This window comes from Pristiophorus japonicus, chromosome 15, assembly GCF_044704955.1.
Source record: "Pristiophorus japonicus isolate sPriJap1 chromosome 15, sPriJap1.hap1, whole genome shotgun sequence".
Classification (NCBI taxonomy): domain Eukaryota; kingdom Metazoa; phylum Chordata; class Chondrichthyes; family Pristiophoridae; genus Pristiophorus; species Pristiophorus japonicus.
The window spans coordinates 112,180,176-112,204,126 of NC_091991.1; the positions used below are offsets into that span (position 1 = coordinate 112,180,176).

Below are 23,951 nucleotides of genomic sequence, written 5' to 3' on the forward strand. Positions count from 1 at the left end.
CTGCTCGTGGAGAGCCAGTCAGCCCGCCGCTCAAACCCCCTCATAGCTCGGCCCAGCTGCTTCTGGGACACAAGCAAAACATGGCGTTAGTCAGGGGGGCAGGGAGGGCGGAGGGAAGATAGAGGGGGGGTGGGGAAACAGGGAGAGAGGGGGGGTGATGGGGGGAGAGGGGGAGGGAGGGAGGGGAAGAGAGAAAGGGGGCAGTGGGAGAGAGAGGGGTAGGGGTAGGGGAGGGAGGGAGAGGGGGCAATGGGGGAGGGTGGAGGGGGAGGAGAGAGAGAGAGAGAAAAGGAAGGTGGGAGGGAAGGAAGATGGGGGTAGAGAGAGAGGGGGAGGGTGGAGGGGAGGGGAGCGAGAGAGAGAGAAGGAAGGTGGGAGAGGGAGAAGGAGGGTGGAGAGGGGGGAGAGAGGGGAGGGTCGATGGGGGAGGGGAGAGAGGGGTGGTCGATGGGGGGGGGGGGGAGAGGGAGGGTGGAGGGGGAGGGGAGAGAGAGAAGGAAGGTGGGAGAGAGAGATGGGGTCGGGGGGGGGGAAGAGGGGGTGTTTGATGGGGGGGAGAGAGAGGGAGGGTGGAGGGGGAGGGGAGAGAGAAGGAAGGTGGGAGAGTGGGGGGAGAGGGGAGATGGAGGGAGGGTGGAGCGGGGAGACAAGGATTAGGTGTGTGTCCTTACCTGATACTCGTATAACAGAGGGGGATCCACATGCACATTTTTCACTGTCCCGTCGTGCCACTCGAGCTGCATCATTGCTTTCTGTGTAGAAAACACGACCATCAATCTCTGTGTCATCTCCCCCTGTATCTGTGAAACCAAACCCTGAACACAATGGATGTCGGCGAATGTTACATCTTCTACAGGTGCTGGCACACGGCAGGATCCAGCTCCCAGGGCCCGCAGCCAAACTTCACCGTTAGGCAGAGTCAGCATAGTTTTATGAAAAGGAAATCATGTTTGACAAATTTGCTGGAGTTCTTTGAGGATGTACCGAGCAGGGTGGATAAAGGGGGAACCAGTAGATGTCGTGTATTTGGATTTCCAGAAGGCATTCGATAAGGTGCCACATAAGAGGTTACTGCACAAGATAAGAGCTCACGGGGTTGGGGGTAATATATTGGCATGGATAGAGGATGGGCTAACTAACAGAGAACAGAGAGTAGGGATAATTGGGTCATTTTCAGGTTGGCAAACTGTAACTAGTGGGGTGCCGCAGGGACCGGTGCTGGGGCCTCTAGATTTACAATCTATATAAATGACTTGGATGAAGAGACCGAGTGTAATGTAGCCAAGTTTGCTGATGATACAAAGATAGGTAAGAAAGCAAATTGTGAGGAGGACACAAATAATCTGCAAAGGGATATAGACAGACTCAGTGAGTGGGTAAAAATTTGGCAGATGAAGTATAATGTATGAAAATGTGAGGTTATCCACTTTGGTAGGAAAAATTTAAAAGCAAATTATTATTTAAATGGAGAGAGATTACAAAATGCTGCAGTACAGAGGGACCTGGGGGTCCTTGTGCATGAAACACAAAGTTATTGAAATGTATGTAAACCTGTAATTATCATGTCTAACCACCAGAGGGCTTATCCCCTGGAGTCCCAAGGCATCCCACAATCCCTTGGGAGCACCTGTATATAAGGAAGCCTCACAGGCTGGAGAGGCACGCTGAGATCTGTAATAAAGGATTATGGTCATACTCACTTTAAGCTTGCAGTATCTAGTCTGACTCCTTATCCAAGACATAACAGTTAGCATGCAGGTTCAGCAAATAATTAGGAAGGCAAATGGAATGTTGTAAATCTGTAGAATTCTCTGCCCCAGAGAGCTGTGGAGGCTGGGTCACTGAATATATTTAAAGGTGGAGATAGACAGATTTTTGAGCAATAAGGGACTAAAGGGTTACGGGGAGCGGGCAGGGAAGTGGAGCTGAGTCCAGGATCAGATCAGCCATGATCTTATTGAATGGCGGAGCAGGCAGTGCACCTCATTTCAAAAAATACCTTTCCTATCTCAATCCAAACACACAGTCCGCTGGCCTTATTAAAGTGATATTATTGAATCAGCCAATCACTAATTGACTCCGGGTAGTGTCCAAGCCCCAGACAGCCGGGGTGGGGGAACACCAACAACAACAACTTGTATTATTATAGCATCTTTAACGTAGTGAAATGTCCCAAGGCGCTTCACAGGAGTATTATGAGATAAAAAATTTGACACCAAGCCACATAAGTAGAAATTAGCGCAGGTGACCAAAAACTTGGTCAAAAAGGTAGGTTTTAAGAAACGTCTTGAAGGAGGAAAGAGTGGTAGAGAGTTGGAGAGGTTGAGGGAGGGAGTTCCAGAGCTTGGGGCCCAGGCAGCTGAAGGCACGTCCACCAATGGTTGAGTGATTATAATCAGGGATGCTCAAGAGGGCAGAATTAGTGGAGTGCAGAGATCTCGGGGGGTTGTGGGGCTGGAGGGGCAAGGCCATGGAGGGATTTGTAAACAAGGATGAGAATTTTGAAATCGAGGTGTGGCTTAATTGGGAGCCAATGTAGGTCAGCGAGCACAGGGGTGATGGGTGAGCAGGACTTGGTGCAAGTTAGGATACGGGGGCAGCCGAGTTTTGGATCGACCAGAGACAGAATGTGGGGTGATGCCAAGTTTGGGTTGTTGGAGAAGGGAACAATTGGGTTTGTTGAGTGGCTCCTTGGGGATTGAGTCAAAGTCGGGGCGAAGAGGCTGGGTTTACACACAGCGGGGCGGGGGGGGGGAGAGGAGAGGAGAGAGAGTTTGGAGGCTGTGAGATTTGGAGCTTCAGTGGAAGGAGAGAGGAACGTCCAGAGGAGAGCCGAGCACTTTAACAGAGACAACGGCTGATATTTACCCCGTGCAGTGTCGAGGACACAGTCTTGCGAAGAATGGGTACAAACTCCTCCAATGGTGAGAACGCATTCGGTGCCAACACTTGGTACAGGCTGAGCTTCTTGGCTGGAAAACGTAAAACCAGCATCTGAGACGGTATCACCATCGACCGGGGAACGGCGCATTCACACTGTAACCGCTCGTCTTCATATCTTCACCGTCAACCCCGAGAGCGGGGGTGGGGGATTCACAGTCGGACACGCTGTGACCTCAACGCCCCTTCGATGGCTGTGACCAGCTTTATCCCAGCTAATGTGGGGCGAGGGGGGTTATGGGCTCCCACAACCCATACGCTGGGGGGAGGGGGAGAGCACAGACCCCACACCCACCGGACACGAGTACCTCAGACCAGAATTCATAACCGGTGCCCCAGCCGTCCCTCCCTGGGACTGTCTGGACCCCTGTCTGCCCTCCCCAGGACTGTCTGCCCTCCCCAGGACTGTCTGGACCCCTGTCTGCCCTCCCCAGGACTGTCTGAACCCCTGTCTGCCCTCCCCAGGACTGTCTGGACCCCTGTCTGCCCTCCCCAGGACTGTCTGGACCCCTGTCTTCCCTCCCCGGGACTGTCTGGACGTTTGTCTGCCCTCCCCGGGACTGTCTGGGTGTTTGTCTGCCCTCCCCGGAACTGTCTGGACCCTGTCTCCCCTTCCCGGGACTGTCTGGACCTCTGTCTGCCCTCCCCGGGACTGTCTGGACCTCTGTCTGCCCTCCCTGGGACTGTCTGGACCCTGTCTCAAACCAGGCACCTTCTGACCCAGGCCTCCCACTGAGCCAGTGTGTCTGGAGCCAGCTCACAAATTTAATGAGTTAAATTCCCCAACTTGCCCCGGTGGAATTTGAACTCACGACGTCTATACTTCCGGGACAGAGCCCGACCCCGAGGTGACCTTTGCTGTTACAAGGTGACACCAGAGCAGACTGGACAGACCAAGTGGCCCGTTTCAGTGCCACAGGATGCACCTGTTCTCACAGCCACAAGGGGGAGCCTCGCAGGAAAGGACAACATCGCGCAGCAACAAACCGCGTCCGATTTGATAAACCGTGGCAATACCTTTTAAGCCGTTTTGCCTCAGCCACTCAGCGGAGGTCTTGGGCAGAAAGCTGGCGGTCTCGATACAGAGAGGCCCGTCGTGATTGGGTGGCCGGGGTAGGAATCGCGCAGGAGGTATCTTGGCAACTTCAGTCGAAATCTCGACCCAGGGGAACAAAACAAGCATAAAATTAAACAGCGCCCCCATTCCAAGTCCCCGCCCCACCCCCGGTTTCTGCAAGGAGGTAACACAGAAGGTCGATGAGAGTAGCACGTTTGATGTAGTATACATGGATGTTAGCAAGGCTTTTGACAAGGTCCCACATGGCAGGCTTGTCAGAAACGTAAAAGGCCGTGGAATCATGGATTTATGAAAGGGAATTCATGTTTGACAAATCTGTTAAGAGCTTTTTGAGGTTGTAACGAGCAGAATAGATAAGGGAGGACCAGTGGATGTGGTGTATTTGGATTTTCAGAAGACATTCAATAAAGTGCCACACAAGGGGTTATTAAACTAAATTAGGGCTCAATGGCATTGTGGGTAATATACTAGCATAGATTGAGGATTGGTTAACAGACAGAAATCAGAGAGTAGGAATTTTCAGGTTGGCAGCCTGTAACTAGTGGGGTACCGCAAGTATCAGTGCTTGGGCTCTGTTGTGTATGGAGAAAGAGTCAGACTGAATGCTGTGAGCTCAAAGTAAAGTGTGACCGTAGTCTTTTATTGCAGGTCTCCAGAGTGCCTCTCCAACCTGTGAGGCCTCCTTAAATACCTGTGCTCCCTTGGGACTCCAGAGGATGAGCCCTCTAGTGGCTGTACAGAGTAAATACAAGTTTACCTTTACAACAACACTCCCCCTCAAAGTCAATAGTGTAACTATTCACAATGTGAGTCGATCTGGGGCCCTTCTTGCTCTGGTTGATCGTCTCGGTGTGAAAGCTGGTGTTGTTGAATCATTTGTTGGGCCCTCGCTGGGCTGGTGTGCAGCTGGCCTTGCTGGGCTGCCTGGTGTGTTGTGCCCTGCTGGGCTGCTGTGGTTGATGGGTTCTGCTTCGTGGTCAACCGTGATGTCGGTTGCCACTGGTGTGCATGTTGAGGGATCAAAAAAGGTAGGGTCCAAGGTGGGTTGCTCAGGATAGTCCGTGAATCTGAGTTTGATTTGGTCCAAGTGTTTCTGGTGAATGAGTCCATTTGAAAGTTTGACCCGAAACACCCTGCTCCCCTCTTTGGCCACAACAGTGTCGGGAAGCCACTTGGGACCTTGTCCATAATTCAATACAAATACAGGATCACTGATTTCAATCTCACGTGACACATTGGCGCTATCATGGTATGTACTTTGTTGAAGCCGCCTGCTCTCTACCTGTTCATGTAGATCAGGGTGAACCAACGAGAGCCTTGCCTTAAGTGCTCTTTTCATGAGCAGTTCAGCAGGTGGGATCCCAGTGAGCAAGTGGGGTCTCGTGCAGTAGCTAAGCAGGACTCGGGATAGGCGAGTCTGCAGTGAGTCTTCAGTTACCCACTTCAAGCCCTGCTTCATGGTTTGCACTGCTCTCTCTGCCTGACCATTGGACGTTGGTTTAAACGGGGCAGATGTGACATGTTTTATCCCGTTACGGGTCATGAATTCTTTGAACTCAGCACTGGTAAAACATGGCACATTGTCGCTCACCAGGACATCAGGTAAACCGTGTGTGGCAATCATGGCCCTCAGGCTTTCAGTAGTGGCAACGAACGTGCTAGCCGACATTATCTCACATTCAATCCACTTGGAGTACGCGTCTACAACCACAAGGAACATTTTGCCCAAGAACTGGCCTGCATCGTCGACGTGTACCCTAGACCACGGTTTGGACTTAGTGGCACCTCCCTGGGTACATTGCTTAGCTGCGAACATGTGTTACATCTGTGGAACGCAGGACTCTAAGTCCACATCGATACCGGGCCACCACACGTGGGATCTGGCTATCGCTTTCATCATCACGATGCCTGGGTGTGTACTGTGGAGGTCATTGATGAAGGTGTCTCTGCCCTTTTTAGGGACCACTACTCGATTGCCCCACAGAATGCAGTCTGCTTGTATAGACATTTCATCTTTGCGCCGCTGGAACGGCTTTATCTCTTCCTGCATTTCCACTGGGACACTGGACCAGCTACCGTGAAGCACACAGCTTTTGACTAGAGATAATAAGGGGTCCTGGCTTCTCCAGGATTTGATCTTCCGGGCAGTGACGGGTGATTGCTCACTCTCAAATGCTTCCATAACCATGGCTAGATCTGCGGGCTGCGCCATTTCCACCCCGTGGTGGGCAATGGCAGCCTACTGAGAGCATTGCCGCAATTTTCTGTGCCTGGCCTGTGGCAGATGGCGTAGTTGTATGCGGACAACGTGAGCGCCCATCTCTGGATGCGGGTCGATGCGTTGGTATTTATCCCTTTACTCTCGGAAAACAGGGATATAAGTGGCTTATGGTCGGTTTCCAATTCGAATTTTAGCCCAAACAGGTATTGATGCATTTTCTTTACCCCATATACACACGCTAACGCTTCTTTCTCAATCATGCTGTAGGCTCTCTATCTTAGACAGACTCCTGGATGCATAAGCAACCGGTTGCAGTTTCCCAAAATCATTAGCTTGTTGCAATACACGCCCGATGCCATATGACGACGCTAGTACCAAACGCTTACATGGATCATATAACACAAGCAATTTGTTTGAGCATAACAATTTTCTCGCTTTTACAAAGGCATTTTCTTGGCTTTTGCACCAAACCCATTCATCCCCTTTCCATAGTAAGACATGCAGTGGTTCTAACAGTGTGCTGAGACCCGGTAAGAAATTACCAAAGTAGCTCAGGAGTCCCAGAAATGACCGCAGCTCCATCACGTTCTGTAGCCTCGGTGCGTTCTCGATTGCCTTTGTCTTTGCGTTGGTGGGCCTGATGCCGTCCGCCGCAATCCTCCTTCCCAAGAACTCCACTTCAGACGCCAGGAAAACACACTTCGAGTGTTTTAACCTGAGCCCCACGCGGTTGAGTCGACTAAGAACCTCCTCCAGGTTCTGCAGATGCTCGACTGTGTTCCGATCTGTGACCAAGATGTCGTCCTGGAAGACCACGGTGTGCGAGACCGACTTCAGTAAGCTTTCCATGTTTCCCTGGAATATCGTCGCCGCTGATCAGATTCCAAACGGGCATCTGTTATAAACAAAGAGATCTTTGTGCGTGTTGATGCAGGTGAGGCCTTCGATGATTCCTCCAGTTCCTGCGTCATGTCGGCTGGTTAGATCCAACTTCGAGAACGTCTTTCCTCCCGCCAGCGTTGCAAAGAGGTCATCGGCCTTTGGTAGTGGGTATTGGTCCTGCAGGGAGAAACGATTGATAGTTACTTTGTAATCGCCACAGATTCTGACGGTGCCGTCTCCCTTGAGGACTGGGATGATAGGACTGGCCCACTCATTGAACTCGATCGGTGAAATGATGCCCTCTCTTTGCAGCCGGTCTAGCTCGATCTCTACCCTTTCTCTCATCATGTACGGAACTGCTCTCGCCCCCGGAATTAGGTGGATCTGCATTTTTGCTCCTTGGAATTTCCCGATGCCTGGTTCGAACAGCGAAGGAAATTTGTTTAAGACCTGGGCACGCGAAGTGTCGTCAGCAGGCGATAGCGCTCGGACATCGTCCCAGTTCCAGCGTATCTTTCCCAGCCAGCTCCTGCTGAGCAGCGTGGGACCATCGCCCGGTACCACCCAGAGTGGTAGCTTGTGCACCGCTCCATCGTAGGAGACCTTTATGGTAGCACTGCCGATTACAGGAATCAGTTCTTTTGTGTAAGTTCTTAGTTTCGTGCGAACTGGAGTTAAGACTGGCCTTGAGGCCTTGTTGCACCACAATCTTTCGAAAGTCTTTTTGCCCATGATGGACTGGCTCGTGCCTGTGTCCCGCTCCATTGACACCAGGAGTCCATTTAGTTCAACATTCAGCATTATCGGGGACAATTCGTGGTGAATGTGTGCACTCCATGTACCTCTGCCTTCTCTATCTGATGCTCTGGTTCATCGTGATCCTCCGTGGATCTGTCCTCCTCTGCAATGTGGTGGTTTGCAGGTTTAACAGGCTTAGCAGCTCGCCTGCACACTCGTTGGAGGTGTCCCGTTGTTCCACAGTCCTTGCAAATGTATCCTTTGAATTGGCATGAATGGAAACGATGATCACCCCGCAGTGCCAACAAGGTGTTAATGGCCTTGCATTCATCACCCTTGATGGTGGACTCTGAGACATCTGCAGACGTGCAGCTGCAGGTATGTGTGACCTGCCCTGTACGTTATGATTCGAAAACAACATTACTTTGTTCACAGTACTTATAGCAGCACTCGTGTGCTGAGAGATTTGCTTCGTATTGTCACTGGTGGCAATGAACGCCTGGGCTATCGCTATGGCCTTACTCAAGGTTGGAGTCTCTACAGTCAAAAGTTTGCGAAGTATGGTTTCGTGGCCAATGCCAAGGACGAAAAAGTCTCTGAACACGTGCTCCAAATTCACAATGTCCTGCAAGGCGTCTTAACACGGTGACATAACTCGCCACATCCTGGCCTTCAGACCTTTTGTAGGTGTCGAACCGGTACCTCGCCATCAGAACGCTTTCCTTTGGGTTCAAATGCTCTCAGACCAGTGTGCACAAATCGTCATACAATTTCTCCGTGGGTTTCGCTGGAGTGAACAGATTCTTCATGAGGCCATACGTTGGTGCCCCACAGACGGTGAGGAGGATCGCCCTTCGTTTGGCAGCGCTCTCTTCCCCATCTAGCTCATTGGTCACAAAGTATTGGTTGAGTCGTTCTACAAAAGTTTCCCAATCATCTCCCTCCAAGAATTTCTCCAGGATGCCCACTGTTCTCTGCATCTTTGAGTTCGCTATCTGTATCTCGTCGCCAGTTGTTATGTATGGAGAAAGAGTCAGACTGAACACTGTGAGCTCAAAGTAAAGTATGATCATAGTCTTTTATTGCAGGTCTCCTTAAATACTTGTGCTCCCAAGGGATTATGGGATCCCTTGGGAATCCAGGGGATGAGCCCTCTGGTGGCTGTACAGAGTAAATATAAGTTTATATATATATAACAGGCCCCAGCTATTCACAATCTACATCGGTGATTTGGATGAAGGGACCAAATGTAATATATCCAAGTTTGCTGATGATACAAAGCTAGGTGGGAATGTAAGTTGTGAGGAGGATGCAAAGAGGCTTCAAGTGGATATGGACTGGCTAAGTGAGTGGGCAAGAACATGGCAAATGGAATATAATGTGGGGAAATGTGAAGTTACCCACTTTGGTAGGAAAAAGAAAAACAGAGTATTTTTTAAACGGTGAGAGATTAGGAAATGTTGGTATTCAGAGGGATCTGGGTGTCCTTGTACACCAATCACTGAAAGTTAACATGCAGGTAATGCAAGCAATGAAGAAAGCAAATGGTATGCTGGCCTTTATTACAAGAGGATTTGAGTATAAGAGTAAAGACGTCTTACTGAAATTATATAGGGCCCTAGTGAGACCGCATCTGGAGTATTGTGTACAGTTTTGGTCTCCTTACCTGAGGAAGGATATACTTGCCATAGAGGGAGTGCAACGAAGGTTCACCAGACTGATTCCATCGAACTACAGTACACGGATGACGCTTGCGTCTGCGCACACTCAGAGGCCGAACTCCAAGCCATTGTCAATATTTTCACTGAGGTGTACGAAAGCATGGGCCTTACACTAAACATCCGTAAGACAAAGGTCCTCCTCTAGCCTGATCCCGCCACACAGCACTGCCCGGTCATCAAGATCCACGGCATGGCCCTGGACAACATGGACCACTTTCCATACCTCGGGAGCCTACTACTAGCAAGGGCAGACATCGACGACAAGGTCCAACACCACCTCCAGTGCGCCAGCACAGTCTTCAGTTGCCTGAGGAAGAGAGTGTTCGAAGACCAGGACCTCAAATTTGGCACCAAGCTCATGGTCTACAGGGCTGTAGTGATACCCGCCCTCCGATATGGCTCAGAGACGTGGACCATATACAGTAGCACCTCAAAGCACTGGAGAAATACCACCAGCGGTGCCTCTGCAAGATCCTGCAAATCCCCTAGGAGGACAGACGCACCAACGTTAACGTCCTCGATCAGGCCAACATCCCCAGCATCGAAGCACTGACCACACTTGACCAGCTCCGTTGGGCGGGCCACATTGTTCGCATGCCCAATACGAGACTCCCAAAGCAAGCGCTCTACTTGGAACTCCTACACGGCAAGCGAGCCCAAGGTGGGCAGAGGAAACGTTTCAAGGACACCCTCAAAGCCTCCCTGATAAAGTGCAACATCCCACCGACACCTGGGAATCCCTGGCCCAAGACCGCCCTAAGTGGAGGAAGAGCATCCGAGAGGGCGCGGAGCAACTCAAGTCTCGTCGCTAAGAGCATGCAGAAATCAAGCGCACGCAGCGGAAGGATCGTGCGGCAAACCAGACTCCCCCCTCACCCTTTCCCTCAACGACTGTAAGTCCCATCTGTGACAGAGACTGTAATTCCCGTATTGGACTGTTCAGTCACCTGAGAACTCACTTTTAGAGTGGAAGCAAGTCTTCCTCGATTTCGAGGGATTACCTATGATGATGATGACAGGAAAGATGTGATTGCACTAGAGAGGGTGCAGAGGAGATTTACGAGGATGTTGCCTGGACTGGAGGGTTTTAGCTATGAGGAAAGATTAGATAGGCTGGGGTTGTTTTTGGAGCCGAGGAGGCTGAGGGGAGACTTAATTGAGGTGTATAAAATTATGAGGGGCCTGGGTACAGTGGATAGAAAGGACCTTTTCCTTTAGCAGAGGGTCAATAACCAGCGGCCATGGATGTAAAGTAATTGGTAGAAGGATTAGAGGGGTGTTGAGGAGAACTTTTTTGACTCAGAGGGTGGTGGGGGTCTGGAACTCACTGCCTGACCACATTTAAAATGTACTTGGAAGTGCACTTGAAGTGCCGTAACCCACAAGGTTACGGACCTAGTGCTGGAAAGTGGGATTAGGCTGGATAGCTTTTTTTCAGGCGGCGTGGACAGGATGAACCGAAATGACCTCCTTCTGTGCCGTAAATTTCTAGTATTCTATGCGCGCCCAGTACTGTGCGCCCCCCCCCCCCCCCGCCGGGACCATGCCAGCCGACATTACCTCTTTCATAATTCCCCCGAGAGCATCTCCCATCAGGCCCTGCCGTATCTCCCGGATCTTCCCCAGCACGTCTCTGGCTCGCTGCAGCTCCTCCACCAGGACCTCGATATCGCTACTCCAGCACATCCGAGTCTACAGGACAGAGAGACACACAGCAGAGAACCAACAATAACACTCCCCCCATCAACAGTGGCCGGAAGGGGCTGCCTGGAGTCCCGCTCATTAAAACATCTGTAAGATTATCCCAGGAAATGTAGTAAAATGTCCCAAGGCGTTTCACAGGAGTGATTATCAATCAAAATATCTCACCGAGCCACGTAAGGTGATATTAGGACAGGTGACCAAAAGTTTGGTCAAAGAGGTAGGTTTTAAGGAGCATCTTAAAGGAGGAAAGAGAGGTAGAGAGGCGGAGAGGTTTCGGGAGGGAGTTCCAGAACTTGGGGCCCAGGCAGCTGAAGGCATGGCCACCGATGGTGGAGCGATTATAATCAGGGATGTGCACGATGCCAGAATTGGAGGAGCGCAGACATCTCGGAGGGTTGTCGGGCTGGAGGACGTTACAGAGATAGGAAGGGGCTGGGCTGAAAGCTTTGTCTCAGCAATAGGTCAGTGGTGGTCAGACTAGACCGGCTCAGTATAATTCTCATCCGTGTGTTCAAATCCCTCCATGGCCTCGCCCCTCCCTATCTCTGTAATCTCCTCCAGCCCCACAACCCCCGCCCCCCTGCCCCCCCTCTCCCCCCCACCCCAGAGATCGCTGCCCTCCCCCAACCACTAACGCTCCTTCCTCTGACTCCAGCATCTTGCGCATCCCTCCCTTCCCTTCCCTCCGCCCCACCATTGGCGGCTGACTTCCTCCATCAAGGCCTCAATATCGTTGCTGCAGTACAGAAGGAATTCAGTGCCTCAGACCCAGGCTCTAGCATTGCCTCTCTAATCCCCTCCGCCTCCTTTAAGACCGTCCTTAAAACTCACCTCTCTGACCAAGCTTTCTGTCACCCCTCCCAATCACTCCTTGGCTCAGTGCGGCTTTTGCTCACACTCCTGTGAAGCACCTTGGGACATTCTTCGATGTTAAAGGTGCGATATAAAAGCAAATTGTAGTCGGGTTCTAACCTTCAGGATTCAGGTGTAAAATTTTCTCCAATATTTTAAAGTTAGAATCGTAGAATACAACACAGGAGGCCTTTCGGCCCATCGTGCCTGTGCCAGCTCTGTGAATGATCCAATTATTCCCACGCCTCCATCTCTTTCCTCACAGCCCTGCTAATATTTCCTTTTCAAGTATTTATACAATTCCCTATTGACAGTAACTATTGAATCTGCTCCATCTGCCCTTTCAGACAGTGCGTTCCAGATCACAACAACTCGCTGCGTAAAAATCCTCAGCTCCCCTCTGGATCTTTTGTCAATTGTCTTAAATCTGTGAGAATATAAGAATTAGAAGCAGGAGTAGGCCATTCGGCCCCTCGAGCCTGCTCCGCCATTCAATGAGATCATGGCTGATATTTTACCTCAACTCCACTTTCCTGTACTGTCCCCATTTCCCTCGATTCCCTTAATATCCAAAAATCTATTGATCTCTGTCTTGAATATACTCAAAGACTGAGCCTCCACAGCTCTCTGAGGCAGTGAATTTCAAAGATGCACCACCCTCCAAGTGAAGAAGTTTCTCCTCTTCTCAGTCCTAAATGGCCGACCCCTTATTCTGAGACTGTGACCCCTGGTTCTAGACTCCCCAGCCCAGGGAAACATCCTCCCTACATCTACCCTGTCAAGCCCTGTAAGAATTGTGTATGTTTTCTGAGACTAATGTGGTCACTGGTTACCAACCCTCCTGCCAGTGAAAACACTTTCCACTTTCTCCTTACTCACTCCATCAAAACCCACCTCTATCAAATCTACCTTTAACCTTCTCTGCTCTAATGGGAACAATCTCGGCCTCTCCACCCTAGAAGAATGGGCCAATTGACATTGAACGGCATTACCATCGCCAAATCCCCCACCATCAACATCCTGGGGGTCACCATTGACCAGAAACTTAACTTAAACAGCCACATAAATACTGTGGCTACAAGAGCAGGTCAGAGGCTGGGTATTCTGTGGCGAGTGTCTCACGGCCTGACTCCTCAAAGCCTTTCCACCATCTACAAGGCACAAGTCAGGAGTGTGATGGAATACTCTCCACTTGCCTGGATGAGTGCAGCTCCAACAACACTCAAGAAGCTCAACACCATCCAGGACAAAGCAGCCACTTGATTGGCCCCCCATCCACCACCTTCAACATTCACTCCCTCTACCACCGACACACCATGGCTGCAGTGTGTACCATCTACACGCCAAGGCTTCTTCGGCAGCACCTCCCAAATCTGCGGCCTCTACCACCTAGAAGGACAATGGCAGCAGGAAGAACACCATCACCTCCATGTTCCCCTCCAAGTTACACACCATCCTGACTTGGAAGTATATCGCCGTTCCTTCATCGTCGCTGGGTCAAAATCCTGGAACTCCCTCCCTAACAGCACTGTGGGAGCACCTTCACCACACGGACTGCAGCAGTTCAAGAAGGCGGCTCACTACCACCTTCTCGAGGGGCAATTAGGGATGGGTAATAAATGCTGGCGTTGCCAGCGACGCCCACATCCCAGGAATGGAAAAAAAATAATTAAAAATTGGGCGAGGTGTTGGGAGCCAACCGGCTTCGATGAGAAAAAGCAGAAGACCAAAAAGAAAGGGAAGTGTAGCGAGGTCCGGAGAGAGATTACCTGACAGCCCGAGGAGTAGGAGTGGTAACGTCCGCCCGAGACCTCCGCCAGGGCCCTAAGTGTTGTCTGGAATCACAAAATGTTCAACACGTTAGAGCACAATAACTCTGTCGACATTAAACAGGAATCCAACACTCAACTGAATTATACCGGAGGATGTCGTTCTGCATTCGTGGCAATAGAACCATTCCAACGCATCATGACTTCACTACCCGTTTACCATGTGTCTCCTTTCATAAAACCCCAAATTGTACTGACTTATTTCTATGTTTTTATCGACCTGCATCCGCACTTTTGATGGAGGATGTATGTGAGCCCCTCGGCTCCTCCTGTTCACTCACACACACTTCAGTGGCTTTCCATTGGCTCTCTACCCCCATTGCTTGTCATTCCTCCCGAAATATACGGGAAGCATCAGGAACCTGACTGAGTCTCATACAAGGGGCAAAAAAATAAATCCACCCGAAGAATTCGAAACCATGTCTGAGAAATATCTCTGGCGGAGAAGCGATTTCCCGAATTCCGCCCGGATACAGCACTAACTGGGAGATGGGAATGAGGGCGATGACAACACACCAAGAGAGATATTGTGGCGTCTAATAACCAAAGGGACGGTGTTTGAAGGAAGCCTTGTAGCGACTCGATGCATCACAGCGATTGACCACGCCGGATAATGGAGGCTGCGTGGTTTAGTGTCTCGCGTCGCACCGCACCTCCCGATTGCCCACTTACATGAGTCATGTGACTGCTGCAGTCGTATGCGACAGCCTGGATGGGCAAACATCTTCCCAGCAGGCACTGCTGCATATAGTCAGACACAATCTCTGCGGCCTGATCAGGACTGAAAGGAGAAGGAAAAAAATAATTTGCACTGCACTTCTTTTGACAGATCAGCCCCGACAAGCTCCCCGCCCGTCCGGCCTTCAATCATTCCCACGTGGTGCCGAGAAGCAGGACCTGAGGCTCCCGACTCTCTTCGCCCAGTCAGGCCCTGGCCCTCTATCCCCCTCCCCACCCCCCCCCCAACTCTCTCCCCGCTCCCCCCCCCGACACTCTCCCCGCCCCTCCCCCCGACTCTCTCTCCCGCCCCTCCCCCCGACTCTCTCCCCGCCCCTCCCCCCGACTCTCTCCCCGCCCCTCCCCCCGCCCCCCCCGACCGCTCTCAGGGGACGAGAGGGCCAGCTTGCAGCCGAGAGAGAGGGAGAGAGAGAGAGACTGGGGTCGGGGAAGGGGGCAACGACATGGGTGGGGTGGGGGGACGGGAATCAGAGGGGAGAGAGGGAACTCAGAGAAGACAGATCACGTTCTTCCAACCCCCTACAAGGGACATAATTGGAGTGGTGGAGTGAATGATATCCAGAAGTCACGACACTGTCACTATTCACTTCATAGCCAATAAACCTGTTAACAATCCATACACAATGCCTGCCCCATCTATGGTGGGGTGGCAGGGGGAGGACTGCACTTGGAATGGGGCAAGGTACTGTGGCTGGGGGAGGTGTATGTATTTGCTTCATGGGTTCTTTGCTATTAAGAACAAGTTGGTTTATCAGCAACGGTTTAACAATCACACTGCACATTATAGTTCATCCACCAGGCTCACAACCACTTGCCTCATTATGGATCCCCTGAACCCAACTGGCTGGGGTTTTATTGAGTATTGTGAACATTACGTTCAGAGCTAAGCCACTCACAACTTGACAGCTCCACAAACCTGTGATACTCACAGGTGCACACATTACGTGTAGTCACTGTTGTAATTTGGGAAATGCGGCAGCCAATTTGTGCACTGCAAGCTCCCACAAACAACAATGGGTTAAATGACCAGTTAATCTGTTTTTAGTGAATGCTGGTTGAGGAATAAACATTGGCTAAGACAGCGGGGACATCTCTCTGCTTATCTTCGAAATAGTGCCATGGGATCTTTTATAGCCACCTGAGAGAGCAGACGGGGCCTCGGTTTAACGTCTCATCTGAAAGACGGCACCTCTGACAGTGCAGCACTCCCTCAGCACTGCACTGGAAATGTCAACCTAGATTTATGTGCTCCAGTCTGTGGAGTGGGACTTGAACCCACGACCTTCTGACTGGAGGCGAAAGTGAGTGCTGCCCACTGAGCCACGGCTGAGAACAGAGTTCCAAACAAAGGCAGCATCTTCTTCATAAGCCAGCACTGCCTTATCAGTAAATAAAAGTACAGAATGCTTTTGTAAAGAGTTTAATGAGACACTAATATTCTCTTCATATAATGCACTGTACTCAATGAATAACTGCTTCTATTGTGGCATTTCCTGGCACAACACCGGATGCCTGGGAGATACACATGTTGAAATGTGACTCATTCATATTCATGCGTCACCACTACAAGGCTTCATTATTTCCAGGTACTGCAACAAGTGTATTGTACATCATTTTGTATTTTGCATTGAAAAGATAAGAAAATATGAATTAGGAGCAGGAGGAGGTCAAACGGCCCCTCGGGCCTGCTCCACCATTCAATAAGATCATGGCTGATCTTCGACCTCACCTCCACTTTCCTGGCCTGATCTTCCTCAATTCCCTGGAGTCCAACAATCAATCGCTCTCTGTCTTGAATATACTCAACGACTGAGCCTTCACACGTCTCTGGGGTAGAGAATTCCACAGGTTCACAATTCTCTGAGTGAAGAAGTTTCTCCTCATCTCAGTCCTAAATGGCCAACACCTTATCCTGAGACTGTGACCTCTGGTTCTGAACTTCCCCAACATCGGGAACATTCTTCCTGCATCTACCCTGTCCAGTCCCGTCAGAATTTTATATGTTTCAATGAGATCACCTCTCATTCTTCTAAACTCCAGAGAATATAGGCCCATTGTACTCAACCTCTCCTCATCGGACGCGAGCTCTCTTTGTGCTGCTCTGCCTTGTGCAAGTAAATGTCACGAATGAGGCACGAGTGACGGGGAACTCGAGAGTTCCAATGCTTTCTTACCCCGTGCCCAATATAATCAGCAGCAAGTTCAGCGTCCTCACTTTCACCACGCTGTTCAGGGCCTTCAACAGGTTGCAGCTCCCACTGGGCTGGAGATCCTGAACCCACTGCCGAGCTTCATCCAGGCTGCAAAGAACAGGACACCCATTGCTCGAGGGGCAGGTGTGAGAACAATAATGTTTTGCCTGCTGTTAGATATTATTCTCCTGCAGCAACTTGAATTTATATAACGTCTTTAACGTAGCAAAACATCTCAAGGCGCTTCGCAGGGAAATATGCACCGAGCCACATAAGGAGATATTAGGACAGGTCAGGTAGGGTTTGAAGGAGCGTCTTAAAGGAGGAAAGAGAGGTGGAGAGGCGGAGAGGTTTAGGGAGGGAGTTCCAGAGCTTGAGGCCCAGGCAGCTGAAGGCACGGCCACCGATGATGGAGTGATTATAATCGGGGAGGCGCAAGAATTGGAAGAACGCGGAGATGGCGGAGGGTTGTAGGGCTGGAGGAGGTTAGAGAGATAGGGCAGAAAGGGTCTCGTGCACACAAGTGCTCGGTCACTGTGACCACTTTAAAGGGAACCGTTTTACTCCTTGCATTAGGGTTGCCAACATTCCCAGAGTCGCCTGGATTTAAAGGCCAATCTCCCGGACACTGTGCAAGCAACACCCGGGCGATCAATCACAAGGATACTTTCTTGTCCTGTTTCCCCCCCCCCCCCCACACAGACTCACAATAAACAGCAGGGCTGCCACTGGATACAACAACAACTTGCCTTTATATATAGCACCCTTAATGTAGTAAATCGTCCCAAGGGGTGATTATCAATCAAACTTTGACAATGAGCCACATAAGGAGATATTAGGAGGGGAAGAGGTCGGTTTTAAGAAGCGTCTTAAAAGGAGGAGAGGTAGAGAGGTGTAGGGAGGGAGTTCCAGAGCTGGGCCCTAGGCAGCTGGATACACTGTGGCCCATGGTGGAGCGGGTACAGGCGTTTCACGAACAGGACTGAAAAGCCACTTACGTGCGAATGTTAACGTCCCGAGGGGTCTCCCAGAGCGGAGCGAGGTCGCTACCGAAGGAGAGGAAATAAAACTGCCTCTTGTAGCAGAGCTGTTCGTCCAGCAGACACTGTGAATCAAGACACGCAGTTCAACATAGCACAGCACCAGCGAGCCAGACAAGTAAAACCCTGCAGATGCATTGCTCACACACCCAAATGCAAACCCTTTCTACACAATAGCATCAATTCCTTCGAGCGGTCGTTGCACTGACCAGGAGAGCTGTCTGAAGGTCTTGCAGTCGTCCTAGTCCGCAGTTTGCATCAGAGGAGTCGACAAGCAGACCGACCCGAGTGCCTTTGACCAGTCCGAACATCTAGTGGGACAAGGAGACACCAGGTTAGAGCCGTCTTTGACGATCACAGTCAAGGTCGCTGATTTAGTTTTCATAGGGCCGGAAAAACAGACAAATTTCCAGTGATACAATCCCCCAAAATATCAGAAACCCGGGTAATTAACACGGAAACAAACATTCCATCAGTGTGAACCAGTGTTGCTAATTCAACATAGGCGGTCCCTCGTATCGAGGATGACTTGCTTCCACACCAATAAGGGTAAGTTTACAGGTGTTTCAATGCACCAGCCACCACACGGGCTTGACAGAGCTAGGTCTTGGTCCAGTGGCAAGAATTACCCAAGACTAACTGGAGACCTGCTCTGCTGCACAGACCTAGCGCGCACACATATCACAGTGTGGGCTGGGTCCGTGCTGCCACTGGGCCCTCGCCTCTTCTGGGCCCCGAACTCACACCTCTCCTGGGCCCTGATCACTTCCCTCTACAGACTCTTGCCGCTCATTCGCCCCTCCTGCTGTGCCTGCCCGCACTGCAGAGACGATCACAAAAACACTGGTCAAAACCCCAGAACTTCGTAATCAATATGTATTTTGCCTTATTCAGTCGCTATTAATCAGGAGCTGTGTCCACAATTTCTATTTGAGATGAACTTTTAAGGGGTCGTTTTGGGAGTGCTTTCTCCAGTGTCCTGCCTTCTGTAGAGTCAGCTCATTAACCCCAAACCAGGCTCCTCACCAAGATTGCTGCTTTACTCTACGCACTGATATTTTACAGGAAATTCCACTGCATTCAAATATCAAACTTGTCACATGCAGGGCTGCAAGTTCAGCGAGCTGAATGGCCTCCATCTGTGCTGTATCTAATACACTCACAATAAAGGGTGAAACAGTACTGTGTGTAATGAGCAAGTGTGACCTTAGCTCCTTTAATAAGGCTCCAGAGTGCAGGTACCTCGTGGGTGGCCTGCTTATATACTGTGCTACCAAGAGTTGCTGGGACTCCAACAGGTGGGCCCTCTGGTGGTCAAGTGTCATGCAGGTTACAAGGGGTTAAATACGTAACAGTATCATTCTGTGCTGTGATCACAAATCAGGAAAGTTCACCTTTCTGCTGCCTTCCATCAGCCATTGCATCCGTTGGTGGTAAAGGCCAGTCATCCTGAAATTGCAATAAAATGGGTCAGAACGAGGACTTGAGCAAACTCCGCGCCACCCTGTCGGAGAGAACAAGAAACGGGAGGTAACACAGAATGAATAAAAGGCCATTCAGCCCATCCAGCTCACCCCTCCCACAGACCATGTGACCCAAGCACAGGCTCTACCCCACTGGGTGCAGGTGTGGTGTAAACTCTCCTCGAGCCCCAGGCATAACCGTACAATCCTCACCCCGCCTCACTTTCCACTATTCAACCCGACGATTGTCTTTTAGGTACAAAGTCCCTCTCCAAAAGCGGCTGAGCAGCAGGACCAGTGTTGTCCAATACATTAACCACTGTCCACATCTGTCCAGGGACATGTTCCCGTGCACACACTCCTCTACTCCTACATTACAACAGCGTCTACACATCAAAAAGTTCTTCATTGACTGTAAAGTGTTTTGGGATGTCCTGTGAAAGACACCGTATAGATGCAAGTCTTTCTTTGTCCTCAATGTTTCTCTCTCATTCCGTCCTGGCCTCTACATCTGTCTTTCTTTCTGCCCCAATCTCTCTATCTGTCCCTTGATCTTTCCTCCGCTTCACTGTCGCTGTCATCTCTCCCTCTTTTCCTCATCTCTCCCTCTGTGCTGTGTCTGTCTCACTCCATCTGTGAACTACACTATTCATAAGAACATAAGAAATAGGAGCAGGAGTAGGCCATTTGGCCCCTTGAGCCTGCTCAGCCATTCAATAAGATTATGGCTGATCTGATCCTGGCCTCAACACATCCCCGCCCGCTCCCCATAACCCTGACTCGCTTACCGTTCAAAAATCTGTCTATCTCCACCTTCAATATGTTCAATGACCCAGCCCCGTGAGCTTTTATCTTGTGCAGTAACCTTTTATGTGGCACCTTATCGAATGCCTTCTGGAAATCCAAATACACCACATCCACTGGTTCCCCCTTATCCACCCTGCTCGTTACATCCTCAAAGAACTCCAGTATATTTGTCAAACATGATTTCCCTTTCATAAAACCATGCTGACTCTCCTCTCTCAATCTCACCTGTGCCTCAGACACCATTCCCTCTGCTTCTGTGTAATCTGTTTATCCTTATTGTGTTTACAGAGCAAATATATAATAGAGGAAACAAGAAAAATACTTACTCATGGAGTCTGGATTCAAACTTATCAACTATGTCCAACCTGAGCTGCAAGTGTTTAATGTCACTCTCATCCTTTTCCCTGGAGGGGAAGAGGGGATAATGTAGTTAAAAGGAGCTTTAGCCAATATAATTCCCGCTAAATGGTGATGTTTCCGTTGGACTCACGTGATGATCCTGCCTTGCGTTAAAAGGTCATGAACTGTTAAATTCTGGCATTCCAGGCTGTGATTGGTCAGCCACTCCTCCGCGGTCTGGTTTTCATTGGCCAACGCCTGTCTGCCCTCCGTTCTCTGCGGATGACACGATGCAAAGCGGACAGTTCAGGACCAGAAACCGCAGGCTCGCGAGCTGCCTGCAGCATTGGACTTTCAAACAGGGGGAAATTGGATAAATACTTGCAACAGAAACATTTGCAGGGCTGTGAAGAAAGAGCAGGGGGAGTGAGTGGGACTAACTGGATAACTTTCAAAAAGCCGGCACAGGCACGATGGGCCGAATGGCCTCATTCTGTGCAAATCTCATTCCCAAATGTTACTATCAAAAACTAGGAGTCACAAAATAAGTAACAAATACAAAGGATTCAATGTGCTTTAGTTTCCACAGGAGCTTAGCTCCCATGTGCTGGCCCCTGTCTTGTGCAAACTTAATAATGTTTACCAGTGATACAAATTTAACCCTGCCTTTCAAGTCACTGAATCTTATGATTTTTAGATGAGAAAACTCTGGAAAACCTTAAAGAAGGAAAAACAAAGATACCAAGATTTAATGTGGGAGTTCCCACAGAGCAGGAATTCACCCGCAGTTTCCCGAGACCCCCCGCGCCCCCTGATAAGACTCGGCACCGGGGGTAGTATTCACAACATTGACCCCAAAATTTAACCCGTTTTTTGTGTAGCCCTCAAGCTGAGCAGGTCAGTGACGTACCACCAGCCCATTGGTTTGATTGACATGTGTCACCAGCAATCCATCATCTGGTTCAAGGTCGGTGAGAGCGACATCCTGCCAGGGGTCTCTCTGTCTCCAGGGGCCAGCCTCAGATCGTAGCCTGGAAATACAACAACGGAATTGTTATAAACCAGCAACTTCCACCTCATATCACTTCACCGGGATAACTGGAAATCCTCCCTTTATGCCTGAAGTCAAAACCAAATTTATTCCTTGGAATGGCCCACTCTTGTTCCCAGTCCACGGGCTAGCTGGTCTACTCCTGTTCCTAGTCCAGGATTGAATGGTCTACTCCTGTTCCTAGTCCAGGATTGAATGGTCTACTCCTGTTCCTAGTCCAGGATTGAATGCCCTACTCCTGTTCCTAGTCAATGGGATGAATGCCCTACTCCTGTTCCTAGTCAATGGGATGAATGCCCTACTCCTGTTCCCAATCCTGGGACTGAATGCCCTACTCATGTTCCTAGTCAATGGGATGAATGCCCTACTCCTGTTTCTATGCAAGGTGCCTGTGCAGAGGGACACGGTAAAACCTACAGAGAGTGCACCGCAATCAGTTACAGAGGACGGAATAAGGACCCTCTGTTTAGCCTCTCAGACTGGGATTGGTACCTTTCAGAGAGAGGGAAGCATAAATAGTTTTAAATAAAAATAGAAATATAAAAATATTTGTCCACTTGTGTCACTCCCAATGGCTGATTGAATGGCGTGTTACTGAGTTGCATGGAGCACGAGAAGTCCAGAGCTGCCTTGAGCCAACCAGGGTAATGTTTGGGGCACTCTCCTTGGCCTCAACATCAGTGGGCAGGAGACGGAAACACAATCTGCCGGGCTTCGCGCTGACGATCACTTTGCAGAACTCTCTGAGGGAAGTGTTCATTATGTGGGCATCAAGTGAGGAGAGGACAGGGATCGTTCCCAAACCTCCCCACAGTCAAAATCCTGCTAATATTCACCATCTAGACTCACACATGGTCACTTGAGCAATGGTGAGGGAGAACTGCCAACATGGGGGCCAATGGACCCTGGAGCAATTGGAGCAATGATGGAAGGCACAATACAGGCAGTGTTGCACAAGGGAGGAAAACTTTACATGGTTGGAAGCGAAGAAGACTTGCTTCCACCCTAAAAATGAGTCCTTAGGTGACTGAACAGTCCAATACGGGAATTACAGTCTCTGTCACAGGTGGGACAGATAGTCGTTGAGGGAAGGGGTGGGTGGGACTGGTTTGTCGCACGCTCCTTCCGCTGCCTGCACTTGATTTCTGCATGCTCTCGGTGATGAGACTCGAGGTGCTCAGCGCCCTCTCGGATGCACTTCCTCCAGTTAGGGCGGTGTTGAGCCAGGGACTCCCAGGTGTCGGGGATGTTGCAATTTATCAGGGAGGCTTTGAGGGTGTCCTTGTAGCGTTTCCTCTGCCCACCTTTGACTTATTTGCCACGAAGGAGTTCCGAGTGGAGCGCTTGCTTGGGAGTCTCATGTCTGGCCTGCGAACTACGTGGCCTGCCCAGTGAAGCTGATCAAGTGTGGTCAGTGCTTCAATGCAGGGGATATTGGCCTGTTCGAGGACGCTAATGTTGATGCGTCTGACCTCCCAGGGGATTTGTAGGATTTTGCGGACGCATCATGGTCTACCCGCCCTCCTGTATGGCTCAGAGACATGGACCATGTACAGTAGACACTTAACGTCGCTGGAGAAACATCACAGGTTTGTAGACAACCAATATTAATGATCTTTACTGTATTCAGATAGACTTTTAAAAATATCACATAACAAGGGACTTACAATTCACTTTGAAGAAACTGCTCATTTGCCAGGATGTCGGCCATGTTCCCGATCTGGTTCATTGTGACCGACATACAGATCCTCCGGCCCCGCTCTGTGCCCCAGAAACTGCTCCACTCACAATCCGCTCTGCAGCAAGGACAATATTTTAGCAACAGCTCGGCTAATGACTGCTCCACAAAACACACTATTCCAAACAGGCAGTGCAGCAGGTCATTCTCTCTCTCTCTCTCTCTCTCTGTAAAATCCTCACCGACCCGCCCCGCCCCGCCCCAAACTTTTATATTCCTCAGGTGGGTCCCGGGCGGGAGGTTGGCGGGTCCAGGGGGCTCCGGGCGGGAGGTTGGCAGGTCCGGTCCCGGTCCCAGACTGACCGGATCGAGTCCCCACCGGCTCCACGATGTTGTTTGCCCGTTGCTAATGGAGATGGAAGAGTCCATTCTTAACAAATTGGATAATTTCCCATCTGTAATCTCGAAAAGGAAACATTAGAATTGTTGAAGATACGTGCATTGCATTTCCGTTATTGCAGAAATTAAATTTACTTTTTTTAAATTAAACTGGATGGTACAGTCCAAACTTTGCCTGAAATGCCGAGAGCTGTTGCCTGGCAACGCGGGGAGGCGCAGACAACTGGCACTCGCTGATCGACAATTGCTGCAACATTCACTTCTGAAATTCTTGGGGCA

General features: G+C 50.2%; 1 protein-coding gene across 1 annotated transcript in view; it reads right to left on the bottom strand.

Moving 5' to 3' along the window:
- Positions 1–23,427, bottom strand: part of vwa3a (von Willebrand factor A domain containing 3A) — a 92,542-nt gene extending 69,115 nt beyond the window's left edge. Inside the window, exons 1-15 of the mRNA XM_070856686.1 lie at positions 23,263–23,427; positions 21,455–21,575; positions 20,696–20,820; positions 20,532–20,609; positions 19,330–19,384; positions 18,145–18,246; positions 17,894–18,000; positions 16,878–17,003; positions 14,638–14,746; positions 13,906–13,971; positions 11,141–11,272; positions 3,958–4,096; positions 2,869–2,972; positions 672–752; positions 1–62 (exon numbers count right to left, since the gene is read on the bottom strand). The exon at positions 1–62 is cut by the window's left edge and continues 33 nt beyond it. Of these exons, the coding sequence (XP_070712787.1) occupies positions 1–62; positions 672–752; positions 2,869–2,972; positions 3,958–4,096; positions 11,141–11,272; positions 13,906–13,971; positions 14,638–14,746; positions 16,878–17,003; positions 17,894–18,000; positions 18,145–18,246; positions 19,330–19,384; positions 20,532–20,609; positions 20,696–20,820; positions 21,455–21,575; positions 23,263–23,336 (1,481 nt within the window). The 5' untranslated portion in view covers positions 23,337–23,427. The remainder of the gene's footprint in view (positions 63–671; positions 753–2,868; positions 2,973–3,957; positions 4,097–11,140; positions 11,273–13,905; positions 13,972–14,637; positions 14,747–16,877; positions 17,004–17,893; positions 18,001–18,144; positions 18,247–19,329; positions 19,385–20,531; positions 20,610–20,695; positions 20,821–21,454; positions 21,576–23,262) is intronic.
- Between the last annotated feature and the right edge of the window lie 524 nt (positions 23,428–23,951).